Here is a 16595-nt window from a genome sequence, read left to right as displayed (position 1 = left end):
AACCTGGCACGCTCTTGGAAGGAAATTTCTGCCCTATTAATTCTAAATCCAGCCTGTTAGGAAAATAAGTGTGCCAGAAAATATAAAAGGCAAGATATCTGACTTTTCATTGCATTACTCCTCAAATACTCATTTGCTTCCTTGATAATTGAGTGCATGATGAATGTAAAATGATACATCAGTGCAATGATATAGTTGACGTCCACTGCGCGCAGATGGAAATTAATGTATGAGGTGCAAGAGAAAAGGAAAACAAACCCATAATGGTTGAGTGAATTTAACTTCCAAAAAGTTTTGAAACCAGGGATTGTACTCCTAACAGGAAAATGAGAAATAGAAAGAGGTAGATTAGACAAAACCCATTTATCTACAGGTCAGAAGGAACAACCCCTTCCCTGGATACACATGATGCAAGCACAAGTTTCTCCTCCAACGTATACTTAGTTTACATAAAATTAAAGCTTTAACAAGAGTGGTGAATGAGATCCATGCAAGAATAGCCAGTATCACCAAGTTATAATTCCTGACTTTTTGGCTTATCTTACAGAATCTCTTCTTGCTTACTTTCCTATTTTGATCTAAAAACTGCTTGCACAATTTTTACCATGGAAAATTCCATCTATCAGCACAAAATGTATGTTCCCACAAAATGTCTGAGTTCAACAACTCAGCATTTCCTGATGAAAAACTGTTTTACTGAATAATCTTGATCAGCTCAGTTGTTTCGTATGCATAAACTGAGATTCCTCCACGTATGTAGGCACTTTGCACTTGAAGAATACACTTCAGTACAAGACATTTCTATGGGCTTTGCTGAGCCAGCGTCAAGTTGAGGAGACAAAGTGGCTTAACATGTCATAAAAATAACCCTCACCTGTAGAGTCACTATGAGTGCTATGAATGACTTTGTATAAAACCACACTGACTAATGTCTGTGGACACTTAAAGAGAACACTGTGCTAGGGAATTATTTTTATGTATTTCATGGCAATATTGTATAATTATTCTTGATTGGACATAAACTGTTTTGCAAAATGATTAAGCAAGCTATAAACATTATATATTTTATAATCTGACACAATAACACCACCTAGACGCTGTAAATAATCCCTACATTAAAGCTTATTTTAATGAGAATTTTTCTCATTATCTCTTTTAATCAGTTTTTTAACCTCCACTATCAATACCCTGTAGATCGCAATTCTCTTCATGATACACTTTCAGTTACATGACATTTAAGATGATTGCAGATAATGTCTCATATTGCCAGAACCTTATTAGCATATAATATCAGCTTTAAGAAAAAAACAGTCTGAGTGAACACTTAGGTCTAATTTAAATGTGTAACCTAAGCACCAGGGGAGAAATCAGTGTTCTACTGCTGTAACAGGCTCTACGTAAAATACAGCTCTGCAACTCATTTCCCCAACAGCAGTTAAAAGCAGTATTTGACTACATCTTTAATGTACTGCAAATAAAAATAAGGAAGAAACCACCCACTTAAACCTAATGTGAAAAGTAAGAAAAATAACTTCTATTTACACAGCATGCAGTGAATTTAAGCATGATGGAATTTAAGCGTGATGGCATCCTAAAGGTAGCCCTAATTTGCTTTTTCTACTAGGTCTTTTAATATGTTGCTAAGGTGAAATATGTATTTATCATCAGAGATAGAGAACACGAAGAAGCACCTACCATCATCCGCATCAGTGACACTGAAGTTGAGAATAGCAGATCCTGGAGCCAGATTCTCCATCAAAGATGTGCTGTATGAGGTCGTGCTGAACATGGGTGGGTTATCGTTGATGTCCAAGATATTGAAGTACACTCTGATGCTAGTAAATTGGCCTCCCCCGTCTTCAGCACGGACAGTAAGGATGTAATACTGCTGTACCTCATAGTCCAGTGCCCGAGTCAGGTTGAAGACTCCAGTAACAGGGTTCAGGAAGAAGACGCCTTCCTCATCATCTTCACTAACAGTGTATGTGATTTCCCCATTGATTCCAGAGTCGTCGTCAGTGGCTAGAATGGCTGCCACTAAGGAACCTGCACAGCATAACAGGACAGCAAAATCAGTCTGCTCAATGGTGGGATCAGAGCCAGCTTATCATCCAGCAGCTCTGGGGAATAAAAGGGATCCTCTGATAGAAGTTGAAGCCTCAGTTTTGTATGGCTAGCTACTATGAAAGGTTTTTCAAAGCTGAAAGGAACAGTATTCAGTATAATTTTAAAGGGTTACCATTAAAAAAACAAAACAAAGCACAAAAAATGGGCAGGAATTTTTGTTTTTATCTTTAAAGGGAAACATGTTCAGATGAGATATCAGAGGGGGCAGAAATACCTTTTCTCCTGGCTAAGTATTTTCTTTCTATAACTCAGAGGATACTCTCCTTCCCACGGGCAATTCTGAGTTCTAAAACCTTCTAGGTATTTCTTTCTAAATGCAGAAACTGAAGTGTCAGTATGTATCAAATATCCCAGCTCTACATTTTGAAAAAGTACCTTCATAGGGTAACTGTGGTTTGAAAACTAGAAACCTTATAGGGGTCTATTTCTTCATTGTTTTCTGAAATTCAACTCCTTGTGAATTTGTGCCATTGTTTTCATTTCTGCATAGCTGTGTTTGCATGACTGACCTATCTTACGAAAGTTTGGAAATTAAGTGTCACTTTTTAGTATTTCAAACATTAATTATAATTAAGATTAGCTCAATTCCAAGAAAATAAATCATTTCTTTTCCATTGAACCAGATGAATTACATGCATTGCAGCACAGTTAACTATTTTCAAGCAATGTGACAATTAAAATCATTTATCATCAGAATGAAGAATGGTGCTACAATTTCCTTTAATCCAGCTGAAGATTCTGGTATCTTTTACATTCATTTGACTACCTTATGGTTTAAGCTTTCTGATTGTGCATTAATTGGTGGAGAGGCATGGGATGGGAAGCTGGATGGGGTTATCAACCCTCCAGGCAAGTTTGCTGCTTAGCAGGGTCAGGGAAGCTCAGTGGAGAGCCTCACTGGGGCCCAGGGAAGGTACAATTTTCAACTGTGGCTGCCAGACTGCAAGGGGAACGGGGATTATTCCCTGGGATAGAGAGCAGAGTCATGAAGGGGAAACTTCGCAGTGCTTCTTCCCCTCCAGACAAAACTGTCAGCTGCTCTGGTACCTGTTTCTCCCTTTGGCATCCATCACTGCTGAGCTGGGTATCAGGCACAAATGCACACCCCGTAAATTATTAGAGAGAAGCCTCATCTTAAAGTGGAGGGAATTACACTGGGCATTTCCAGGGTTATTCCTGCTAAACCAGACTGAGCCTCAGAACTCTTGAGTGACAGGAGAGAAGAGTGTAGCTGGGGATCAGCAACTGAACCACCCCATGCAACACAGACGTCTCGATTACTTTCAGATCATATCCCTGAGGCACAGCTGATTGCACTTCAATCCTTTAACACAAAACACCACTGAATTTCGGGACTGGGATGGTGGGGGACAGTGCAAAAGTTGAAGACAGGGAGGTAATCTTGGTTGTGCCAAGCTCAGCCTCCCACGCTTAGAAGTCAAAGCCTTAATAAAAGCAGGAAAGCTATCACCAAGTCTTTTGCAATTCTTGTCTATTCATATTTTAGAACAAGGTTCTAAGATGCTTCAGTTACTAATATTGACAGATACTGCTTTTATACTAGCAGTCTGTATAACATACAGGAAACATTTAAGTGCAAGTAATACTAATTTCTCATCTGGAAACATAATAATACAGCACGGTTTTTTGGTCTAAATATTTTCTAGCTTTTGACCTAACTTTTAAACACTGAAACACTCTCACACATGAAACATGCTTTAAAAAAAAAACCACGGTAACTTTAGAGGGTCAGTGATCACATCTAGCAATCAGAATTTATCATCTCAAGGTTAGATTTTCTACAAAAGCATTGTCAAAAAAAGGAGTAAAAGATGAGATCAAGGAAACATTATACTAGGGTTAGTCTATGTAGGGAAAATCATAAAGGAATCAATGCATTACTAGCTGCTCAGTGGTCACCCATTTGCTGATCCTAACCTTGATGAATGCAGTTCTGCAAATCATACTCACTGAAGATAGCTCACTAAATCAATTCTAGCATCACCACTACATCTTTGTGATAGGTTGTATGTTTGTATCCTGTATGTTGTTCCTCCTCCTGCTTTCCTGTTTGCTGTTTTCTAAGAGGCTCACTCAAGAGGCTTCCACTGGGACACAGGCATAATGCCTATTCTGCATCTAGGATTTATTTGAGTGGCAATCATTTCTTCATTTCCCACTGAAAATAAATTTGACCTTGCTAGTGATATGGATTTCCTAGCAAGCAGACTTTCAGCATGAGGTGATTCCCTCTGCTTCTCCACCCCATCATTGGATTCACACCATCATCAGATGCCTTCAGCATCTTCTGTCTCCCAGCCAGGTCGGACAGGTCAGCTACTCCCTCCCCCTTGAGTCCCTAAGGACTGAAAAAAAGGAAAAAATTCATAGAATCATAGAATCCTAGGGGTTGGAAGGGACCTTGAAAAATCATTTAGTCCAACCCCCCTGCCAGAGCAGGGTCACCTAGAGTACATCACACAGGAAGGCATCCAGGCGGGTTTTGAATGTCTCCAGTGAAGAAGACTCCACAACCTCTCTGGGCAGCCTGTTCCAGTGCTCTGTCACTCTCACAGTAAAAAAAAAATTTCTGATATTCACCTTAAACCTCCTATGCTCCAATTTGTATCCATTACTCCTTGTCCTATCACTGGTCATCACTGAAAAAAGCTTAACTCCATCTTCTTGACACTCACCCTTTACGTATTTGTAAACATTGATGAGGTCACCCCTCAGTCTCCTTTTCTCCAAACTAAAGAGACCCAGCTCCCTCAGCCTTTCCTCATAAGGGAGATGTTCCACTCCCTTCATCATCTTTGTGGCTCTGCGCTGGACTCTTTCAAGCAGTTCCCTGTCCTTCTTGAACTGAGGGGCCCAGAACTGGACACAATATTCCAGATGCAGCCTCACCAAGGCAGAATAGAGGGGGAGGAGAACCTCTCTTGACCTACAACCACACCCTTTCTAATGCACCCCAGGATGCCATTGGCCTTCTTAGCCACAAGGGCACAATCTATTCCATCTATTTTAGAGTATTTCCTGTTTACCTGGAGTGGCATCTTCCGGAATGTCAAAGGAATACACTGGCTTGGAGAATTTGGGGATGTGGTCATTAACATCACTAACAGTGATGTTTATTCTCATGTCTGAGGACTGCAGGCCATCATCAGCACGAACCAGCAAGGAGTACTTGGAGCGGCGCTCTCGGTCCAGGCGCTTGGTGGCTATCAGGTCTCCTGACTCGGGGTCAATGTGGAAGCTATCATCTGCACCACTGATAATCGTGTATGTGACGAGGGCATTGGCTCCCTAAACAAAACCAGAAGTGGTCAAATCAAGTTATTTGCCAGGAAAACCACATTGTAATTTTCAGTAAGACAAGAATCATTCCCGTAACTGCACTTGGCCAATATTTTTCTGAACAGTTTCCTTTAATAAACAGCCTTCCTGCCCAGTCCCTGCTTCAGTCCCCCAGTAAAGATGCATACGCACACAGTTTTTATTTATGAGATGTGAAATGATAAGATTTCCCAGATACTTTTTGTTCCACTGTTCATAAAAGAATCACATCCAGTCAATACCATACAGCTCTGATACCTGCTTTAATTTCAAGGCAGTATCCCTGAGCAGTGTAATATCTTCCCTCTCAACAGGGATCAGTGTTTATTCTTCTTGTTTTACATCCAAAGGTTAAATTAAATTCCTGCCAATGGGATCAGCTCTGCCTCTGGATGGGATGGAGGAAGGAATGAAAAGAGGGAGAACTAAGGGCAGCCACACAGCAGCTCCACCAGCCAGCATGTGTGGCAAGGGCTGCAGCTCCTGGAGAAACTCAGGGAAGTTGTGCTTACTGCAGCCCCTCCAAAGCCAGTTTCTGCATGGAAACAAACTTATTCCTGTAAATAAACAGCCTCAAACTGACAGATCATGTGTCATTGAAATCTTGGCTCTGAGCTCTTGTGCCATGCTGGAAGTGAAAAGCATTTGATTTTGGGTCCAAGTATCTAATCTGTCTTTGGGAAAAAAGGATTCATAAGGAATTTGAGCATTTTGCTTATAAGGAAAAGTAACATTAAACAGAAAAATAACCTGTTTTGTTAATTTGTTTGTTTGTTTGTTTTTTCCCCTTAGAGGTTGAAATTAAAACTTAGGAAAAAATATGGAAACTTCAATTGAAAAAACACTGACACAGTGCATTTTGCCCCAGCCCTGCCCTGTCACAAACACTGAGAGAAGTCACCTGCACCCTTGAAAATCCATTCACCTTACAGGTGAGGAGTACTCAGGTCTCCTAGAAAAAGGGATGCTACCTGAGCTTGGTTCTCACCCACCTGCTGGGGATGGGCTGCACCACATGATGCTGCAGCCAGAGGGTGGTCCAGGGGCTATAAAGCAGCAGGCTACCACACCCAGCACCAGCATGAGTGACATCTCCCCAAAAAGCCAATTATCAGCTATGAATTTTGCTTCTTAGCAGGCTGACATTGGTCTTTAAAGGAACACAGAAAGAGGCTTGAGATCCTGGGGTCATGTCCTTCTTTTTCCAAGACTGGCTTAAGAACACTGAAGGTCTGGCAACCTCAAAGACCAGAGACATGCATTTATACACCCTGCTTGCTGACTGTGCCCAGCAATGCATTTTGGGGGGGGTGAGCAAATATTTACTGTGCCCTCCTGTGGTGCCAGGCCAGAACTTGGAGTGGCACTTCTGCAGTGAACAACCGACCAAAGAGATCAGGGAGAAAGAAGTTCTATAGCTTGAAACACTCTTGCCTGTAAAAGCAAATTAAGAGAGATAAACGCTTGTTGGTATTTGTGAGATGAGACAAGCATTTGTTACCTGACCTTATGAGGGTGCCTTGTGCCAAATGTTCTCTCTGGAGTGTTGTTTCAAAGACTTGGACCAAGCTAACTGATAAAATGCAATTTAGAAAGAAAACAAGCTTCTACAGATGTCCAACCCTAAGAGCTGCACACAGTGCTTCAGGGTACATAGCATTTGTGTGCTCAGGTGTACCTGGGGGACATCACACGCTTTCCTGCCATTGTGCAGCTGAGCAAAAACATCCGATGACAATTTCAGATAGCTGAAATGACCCCATCCTTCACTACCTGTTTGACTAGCTGATCTCTACAATGTCCTTATTATGACAAGGATTTGAAATTTGCTGCCTTTATGCTACCATTTTAAAATATTTGTATGAGGCGGTTTTGTACACAACTCAGCCATAACTTGTAAGGGTTCTGCCATCCTTTTGAAGCTAAAACTTTGATTTGGAAAGCACCTGTGCATGTAGAAAAGGCAGCATGGTCTTTTAATGAGTTGCACACATTGGTTGCATGTGCAAAAAAAAACAAACAGAAAAACATAATGTCACAGGAATATTACATGAAAAACGAGAGGCATCCCTTACGCCCTCAACTTCAAAGAGGAGGGGGAAAAAACAGAAAAAGAAAAGTTGAGTATCTTAACCCTAAACTGTACATTGCTAAAAACCTTGGACTCTTTGTAAAGGGTTTGCTCAACAAACGTGCCGGTAGGGAAACTGAAATAAACACTTTTTTATAAATAGATGACTGGTTTCTAAGGTAACAAATCAGTTCCCACTGGATGGAGTGTTTCAGATTGGGTAACACATTAGATGCAGTTTAGGAATGGTCAAAAAGAGGCTGAAGTATAATATTTTGCTAAAATCTTAGATATCAGTTTGCCATATGACAGCAGAGAGAGGAAGTTCAATATTTATTTCTTCCTAATCTGAGGACAAGCAGCTACAATTTTTGTTAGAAATATGCACCTTTCTCATGTCCTATTTTATTGTCTGTATGTCAGGCTCCTACCACAAAATAAAGAGAACAAAAAGTTGTACTGTTCCTGAGGGTGTTCCAGTGGTTCCCTCTGCAGTAGTAAGATTAAGTACATCAATTAACAGTCACAGGACGACTAACCAAGCTAACACAAAAAGGCCAAAATAAAATTCTCTTGAGGGGGTTGAATTACCTTATTATTTGAAAGAAGAATTGGTTGTTTTTGTCAAGTGTAATCCTATATTTTAATGACAACACAAACTTCTTTGCAAGCATATGTTGCCTTTTCAAGCCTTTCCCCAGTGGAAACAGTAATTTCAAGTGCATGAAACGATATGATTAACATTCTCCTAACTTACTTTTCAAAAGAAATTAACACATCAAATTATATGTGGATATATCTGCCTGACACATACAAGATGCAATATCCCTTGCTAAGCTGACTGGCCAATTGTTTAATATCAGTAGCTCAAAGGCTGTGGCTAGTTTTTAATAGCTCCTTAGATTTGTTACTGTGAGGATGCTGCGACTAAGTGGGCAAAACGATTTTTCAAACTGGTTCATGTACAGAGCACATATTTTAGCATTATTTCTTTTTCCCTCTCTTTGGTGAAATAAAAAACTTCTTTCAGAAAGGATAACATTGATATTAAACAGTTCTAGTCAAAGGGCGAGCAGGCATTATCAAAGTTTTCTCATTCTCCAAGGATTGTCTCACATCAGTTTTATTGCACACCTCGAAATTGGGCTCAACACATCAACTACATCATCTCTGCTTCAAAGTTAGTTTAGCTCTCAAGCTGTGGTCTTAAACCGAATGTCAGTAAATCTTTATCACAAGCCAGGCAGTCCAGTGCCTTTGCCAAGTCATCAAGTATGGTGTATGAGGAGACTGGGAACAACTAGACCCCCTAAAACCAAAACGTGGGGCATTTTTTGCCATTAGTGGCACCACTCATGAAGTTGTTAGGAAAATACTAATTCATTATGTACAAACCAGTGAGCAGCCTTCAAGTGACAGTCGTTGTCTCACTTGTTCCTGTGTGTTTGCCTCTGTGTGATTCCATGACACTGAACACAGATTTGTGATCAGGCCGAACACAGTTTAAAGCATGACCACAATGACTCCCTGAGGCCAAATTCTCATGAAGAAAACAGGTAGAAACACTTAATTCCATCACTTTTACTACAGATATTCAGATATTCAAATATGAAACCATGCTCCTACCTCATCTGCATCCATGGCTGTCAGCTGCAGTATTTTAGATCCATCTCCTATATTCTCTTCCACAGTCAGATCAAGCATATCTGTGGGGAATACTGGTGGGTTGTCATTGATATCTTGAAGTGTTATTTCCACCTGTTAAAGTATGAATGAGGAAAAGTTTGGTGAGTGCTGCAAGTTAGAGACGCTGATTGGATGTGAATGTTACAAATCACATAATTTTGAAAGAAATCAGGTACAGTGTTCTTAGTCACATGAATTAGAACATTCCCCAAATCACACCAACAACAGGAAAAGCCCCTCTAGATATTAAAATTCCACATTGTTATAAAATACTCATAGGAAAGCCTCTAGCATAAATAAAGCTAATTTGACTTGTTGATAGCAACTGATTTTAAATGGTCCTAGTCTAGTTTATGTTGGAAAAGATCCACTGATGGACTGTCATTGTAATCCTCAAAGTCAGCCCCTGGAGGACAGCTGCCAAGTCCTGGGGCAGGAGATCATTCAACCATTAAATGCTGCCTGACATAAAGATGAGGTGGTGTAAAATTCTCTCTGAAATGTTTATATATTGGCAACTCTCCATTCCAAGGGAGGAAAAAACAACCTTGCACTTTATATTTAAAAAAAAAAAAATATCTGTTTTTCACTCTTTCTCTAAGCTCTCCTCTAATTGCAAAGATAAATGTTACTTTCTAAGCACCCACTAGCAGCTACTCCTTGCCTATTTACACCAAAACAAATGCTCTTTTCATGTATGAAATTTGTATGCTTCTCCAAGTAGCAATGATAGTTCCTGAAAGGTTGCTGTGAGTTCTTTACTCCTAGTTTTTCATAAGCAGGATTGCTGCCCTGCTGATGCCAACTCACAAAGCTGCAGAGCTCACTTTCCCTTGTTGCTTATTGTGTGTAATATTCCAAAAAAAAAGGGAAAGAGGGGACACTGATGTTTGACATTTATCATGAAAAAAATACTTGTTTTGGATCCAAAATTCTAAACAGTCACCAAACTCTGAAGATCCACTAATGAGAAAACAGAGTAGGTGAAAGAAAGCTGTCATTACTGCTCATGACTGCTCATCAAGGAATACAGAAAGGCAGATAGGGCTGTTGGACAGGAAGGGAGGCAAAAGTGTGGATGACTTAAAGAAGATACCTAGATTGACAGACAAAGTATTATTTATCCCCCAGAACCTGCCATGTCATTATCCACCAGGAATCTCCCTGCACTTAGCTGAAAATCTATGGGTTAGACTGCCCTGGATATAATAAACACAGTTATTTCTGATTTCTAGTTTCTATAATCTCTAGTCACTGCCATAATACTTTCTTTTTACATTCTGTTTTCAAAGAGACCATCAGTTGCCAAGCCATTATGACTTGATCATCAGGATGGTGGCAAAGATCAGCACTTTAGTGACAAGAGACTGTGGCTGTCCCCACAGAACAACCAAGTCGCCTGGGCTCACTTGCTGCTGCCATCTGTCCTTGAGCTCTCAGCGGCTGCAGCCTAAGGTGATCAGTCCTTTGTGGGCTTCTTGAGACCACATCCTGAAGGATGCTCCATCTTATCCATCTTCTGTCCTCCCAAAGGCAACTGGGTCAGAAAGCTTAACCAGTGCTAGACTTATTAATGGAACACATTTGGTGTGTCATGCTATTGTTCTTCATTGAAGATATAAACTGCTGTAGACACTAAATACTCTGGGAGTGCATCTGATCCTCACACACCCACCTCTTTTGCCTTAGAGGATGTTTCTAATGCAGAGAAGGCTGATTCTAATGCAGAGAAGGCTGAAAGGAGCTCAGCTATTTCCCTGATAAACATTTTTCCTCCAAGAGTATGCAGAGATCTAGTCCACTGTGAACACATTATGGCTACATCAGTCACTGGTTAGAATTTATACCACACAGGGAGACACCTTCCACCTGGAGATCTAAGTCATCCTCAGTCAACTCAAGTGAGTGAGCTTTTTCATATTTTTTTTATGATTTTTTTTTTCCAGTTTGTGTTCAGTATTTATGCCCATAGTAGGTTATTGTCACTGTTAGCCTGACAGAACTTTTCCACAGCACTAGAGAACTGGAATGTCTTTAAATCAGAGGAAATATTGCATTAATATTATAGATATATCTGCTGGAAGAGTAGACAAAAACTGATCCCTTACATAGCTTTTAATAGAAGGCCATTTTATATTTATACCACATTTAAATCCTTTGACCATTCACAAAACACTTCATGGCCCCAGAGAAATTAAACCAGAAGGTTTTATTGTTAAATCTAAATCCCTGACAACAGAAGCACAAGCAGTGCTCACCAGAGCATCACAAGCAATGATTTGACAACTAACTAACCAGACACTAACTTTCCAAGAATAAAGCAGTCCATGTTGGTTTTCACAATGGTTGCTGCATCTGGGTAACAATTAATCACAGAAAAGGGAGAAAGACAGTAAGAAATGACAGCTCAAGGATTTTGCCAGCTAGCCTTGCCAAGTGGGTTCTGCCCCATGAACTGGCACAGCCAACTACTCTCTTCTGCACAAAGTATTGCATTTCCCCAGATAATGGTTTCAAGGTAATCAGCTGCCGAGCTCTGTGATTTCATACCATGTATGTCCTGCACAGCTAATGTTTCAGCTGCAGGTGACATTTCACCACCAGAACCCATTTTCATGATGAGAGATTGCCCTTTGTAAAAATCATAAGAAAAATATACAACAACTTCTGGGGCTTTGGCTTAGCAGCTCTGCAGTGTCTACAACTTTCATAATGTAAAAGAGAATCCAAGAATACAGATGGCTGAGGGTTGTGGAACAAAATAAATTAGTTATAAAGTCAGATTCCAGAGAACTGGAAAAAAAAAAGTAGAATAATAATAGAGGCAGTAATTTTATCCTGAAAAATCAGCTCACAAGTAAACAAAGACATTGTATTTTATGCTGAAGACGTGCTTTAGATGGTGGAAAAATAAGAAATTCTGAAATAGCAAAGTGAAATTTTTAGAAATAGACCACAATATTTTTAAAGAGCATTTACTCCATGATTTACTATTTATCCACAGGGCTTAAATAATGCCTACTGCTTCATAATTCACTGTTGGTTAGCATCCCTGTGTAAAGCTATCTTTTTACTTCTGCTGTAACTTCTTACTTCAGCCTACACACAGTACTGCAAACATAAGAATAAGATCCTGCGATGCGCCTGTTTGCAGAGATTCCACTCAAGTAACACATCTCTGAGAAAGACTTGAGAAAAACCTTCACATTTTCCTCAAAACAAAAGAGACCATTTTTTTGTTTGTACCACTATTGCAGATGGTCAATCCCAACTCATCTGTGAGAAGCTGATTGCCACAGCCTGCTGCCACGGCTGTTTTCAAAGCAGAGGAAGCATTAATTACCTTGATCTTGTTAAGATTTTTATTTGTTGTTCAAATTAGTCTCTTGTGGTTTTCTCCAGAAACTAATTCAGAACAGATTGAATGAGGGCAGCACTCACCTCAAACAGTTTTGCCTCAATTTACTTTAAATGCAGATACAAGAAAAAGTTCTCCGTTCAGACAAACCTCAGGACTTAACAGACACAAGGAATCACACTGGGACTTCACTTCATAAAGCTTGCAGTATCTACTTAAGCATCTAGGGCATGAAACTGCATACAAGAAGTCACTGGGAAACTAGCTGTTGTTTAAAAATGTTGTGTTTACTTTGAACAAAGTAGAAAATACCCTCTTTGAATTTATTGATGGCATTTATGAGCAGCCTACAGGAAAAAGATGTGATGTTGCTGTGCAAAGTCTTTAAGAGCTTCATACGTTGTACATGGTTCTGAAAACAATTTATTCTGGGGGACACAAGGAGAAACTCAATGATGACGGAAATCAGGAAAAAAAAAATTGTTAACCAAAATGCGTATGAGTTTGTATTTGAACAATCTGTTCTTGCACTTACTCAGAATTATTTGTTGAATTAAGAAACAGCTATTAAGAGACAAAGTTTCATTTCTTGGAGCAAAAGAACCAATCTGCTTCAATTATACTAGTATCCCAGACAATTATTACTGAACTGGCTAGACAAATTCCATGCTCTACATAAAACGCTTAACATGAGCATTTTATTCTGGAACAAGGAATTATTTTAGTGAACAAACTTACTGGGTTTATGAGCTACAAAGGTATGTAAAATAAAACATTGCACTAGAAGGCAATGTGCCAAATTCTATCCAATCGTAACACCTTCTTCTATAAACCAATGGGCTCATTTAGCCAGAACCTATCCCTCTATTTTATTACATTTATTAACATTTATTTTTCTTTTATTTCAAGGTGAGGAGGATTTATAGACAGAATAGTTTTCTAAAGTTCTTCCATCTAGCTAATGAGAATGAGGGGGAAAAGAGATGCCACAGGAAACATGAATGACCTCACATAGCAGTAGCAAGTTTCCCCAGGAGTCCCCTAACAGGGAGCAATTCCTGCTTAAAGCCACCCTATCCATGCTACACGCTCCATCAGGGATCTATAGATAGAACACGATTTAAGAAGAAAGGAACTCCCAGATGTCTCACATGTTCGATACTGCTTCAAACGCTACAGCTATTTGATTAAAGATCAAACAGAGTAGAAAAGCAACAGCTTTTCTAGCAATTTATACATTGTTGAGTCATTCTTCTTCTCTTTGCTCACTGCCGTGATGTTCACTGCCTCTCTCAGGAGATACCATCTAATGATCTACAGGCAGCATTTGCACACATTGCCCTGAAGACTTCTGGTTTTTAATCCTTAAGCCTTTATATGATCCTTCATGTTTTTTTAAAAATAAATAATTAAAGCACTTACTCTTCTATGCTGAAGATGTGGCAGTGTGATACCAATTTTCTATTCCTCATCCCTTGGTAAATATTCTAAATAATCTCATTCATGATGATAAAAGAGAAAAATCCAACTAGTAATTTATCACATCCATGTAACTAACTGAAGAACCTGTCCAGCACTAGTAGTTTTTCTCCTGCCTCCATCGCTGGGACCTTTTTGTTCAGGCAGCAAACAGTGCTTTGTTGATCCATAGAAACACACACCTATGTGCAGATGCCTTTTTTTATAGATGTGAGTAATCATATTGGCTACTCACATCAGTGAAGTTATGGTTACACTAAGTGTTTGCAGGACCCGTGCACGTGTACTTCCTCTGAACCGTGAAGGCAACGGAACTGAAAGATCAACTATCAGAGTACCAGCAAGCCAAAATGCATTTCCAGAAAGAAGAAAAATCCTCTCTCTTAAAATAAATAAATATACATAATACTGATAGTCCCAGAAAATCTCTAAACTAATGCTTCTAATGATAATTAAAACCCACAGGCTAAACTGAACCAGCTTCACACCTTGCTGTAACCAAAATATTGGGCAGCAGTAAGAATGGGGGAAAAAATAAGCCCTTATGTTTTAAAATTACCTGAATAATCAATAAAAGCAGAGCTCAGGAAGGTGGAAAACCTGAACTACAGACCATGCATTTTTACAATTTCGACAATGTCGTGGTTTGGGCCCAACGCGACAACAAAGGAACAGTCCTGTGGCCACTCACTCAGCTCCCCCCACACACACTCGGGGATGGGGAGGACAAAGGCCAACTAGAAGCTCATGGGTCGAGACAAAGGACAAGGAGGGTTCTTCAAGGATTAAGGTCCCAGGCCAAGCAGACTCAACTTGGGAAAAAATAATAATTTCATTTCACACTAATCCGATGCCCACAGGACGCAGACAACACACAGAGCAGGGCTCACACACCTTACCTCACCCCTCCCTTCTTCCCGCCCAAATCACTTCGCTCCCGGTTTCTCTCCCTCCTCCCCCCCAGCAGCAGAGAGGCACAGGGGAGGGGGGTTAGTCAGTTCACAGGCTGGTGGTTCCTGCTGCTCCTCCCTCCTCAGGAAGGAGGATTCCTTACAGTCCTTCCCTGCTTCTCCACGGGATCCCTCCCATGGGAGAGAGTCCTTCCCACGAGGTCAGGAGCTGCTCCAGCCTGAGCTTCCCACAGAGTCACAGGCTGGTTCGGGAACAAACTCCCCTGGCCCGGGGTCTTCCAAGGCTGCATAATCAGAGTCCACAGGCAGCAAATCCTCTGGCCACAAAATCCAAGTCCACTGGCCACGTTCACCCCTCCTGGCACCTTCAGGGAATGTTCCACCATGTTCCCCCACGATTGCAGGGGGACAGCTGCCATCTCACCATGGGTTGCAGGGAAACTTTTGCTTGGGCACCTTCTTCCCCTTCTTCCTCAACAACCACCAGCACTGCTCTCCTTCCCCAGCACAGCTCTTCTCCCTTAAGTGCTCGTTCTGCTCAGGTCTCATTTCAGTTCGTATGTCAATGGCAGAGGTGCATCTGTTGTCCCTCTAATGGCTCCTTGGCTGGGTTTGGAGCAGGGGAAGCTTCTCGGCTTCTTACAGGAGCCACCGCTGGGGCCCTTTCCCCACTACCAAAAACCAGCCAAACCAAACCAGCACACACAAGATGGAAAACCCATTTTTAAAGAAAATGCCTTGGGACAAGGCAATAGCTTTTGCTTAGAGCCTGAGTGAGGTATCTGGATATCCCATTTTCCAGGAGGGAAACAATCCCAGTGCATCTTAGTACATTAAAAATTGCATTAGTCTATTGTGCTGCAGGCCAGCAGAACTGTAAAATAGAAATGCAAAGTTGTTAAGAATCCCACTGTTAACAGTGGGAAGACTGTAGCTGGGGGAGAAAATGTGAAAACACCTCTAAAGAGGTTTCCACTGTTTGGAAAAAAACTTTCAAGTTTGAATGTCGAGGGGCAGCAGCAATCAATAAATCTTTGAGTTTTGGGGAAACGCCTTTGAAAAAAATCAGTGTAGTAAATATAATCCAAACTCCTAGTACATTTCAGGCAAAATCCCTAATTTTAGGTGATGGTGACAAGGTGTAGGCAATAAATAGATGTGTGAGCCACACACTTAGACACTCCATAGGAGACAAGGATGCAAGACTTAATTTTGATGTCTGAGCTCAAGAGTACCTTAATGAAAGAGAGGATGTGGATGGTGCCCTGGGCTACTCAACTGCCTGCTCAAATCACGCCAATGCAGATCCAATATCTGCAGCAACAGACAATCATCTGAGTCCATCTAGAATAGGAATTATAGGAATATTTCCTCTTCCCCTCACAAAATCAGGAATTACTACTGACTACCAGCCTTGAAATTATTTGGAAACTTAGGGATCAAAGGATTTTTTCAACATATTTCATTTTCACCATTAAACGAACACGCACGGAACATGATTCAAAAGTTTTATACATATTGCTGGAATTTCCCAGGTAATTTTAATCCATGGGCTCTAATTCAAGTATTTTAACACTGTGTAAAATCTCCTGGAGTTAAAAATCATGCTGTAAAGCAGAGTTTA

General features: G+C 40.5%; 1 protein-coding gene across 1 annotated transcript in view; it reads right to left on the bottom strand.

Annotated features, from left to right (window-relative positions):
* Window positions 1–16595, bottom strand: part of FAT4 (FAT atypical cadherin 4) — a 144520-nt gene that overhangs the window by 63707 nt on the left and 64218 nt on the right. Inside the window, exons 2-4 of the mRNA XM_051618629.1 lie at window positions 9164–9295; window positions 5175–5436; window positions 1696–2046 (exon numbers count right to left, since the gene is read on the bottom strand). Of these exons, the coding sequence (XP_051474589.1) occupies window positions 1696–2046; window positions 5175–5436; window positions 9164–9295 (745 nt within the window). The remainder of the gene's footprint in view (window positions 1–1695; window positions 2047–5174; window positions 5437–9163; window positions 9296–16595) is intronic.

The sequence above is a fragment of the Apus apus genome, chromosome 4 (genome assembly GCF_020740795.1).
Source record: "Apus apus isolate bApuApu2 chromosome 4, bApuApu2.pri.cur, whole genome shotgun sequence".
Classification (NCBI taxonomy): Eukaryota; Metazoa; Chordata; class Aves; order Apodiformes; family Apodidae; genus Apus; species Apus apus.
The sequence above is the reverse complement of the archived record's forward strand: the minus strand, read 5'-3'. Positions and strand labels throughout refer to the sequence as shown.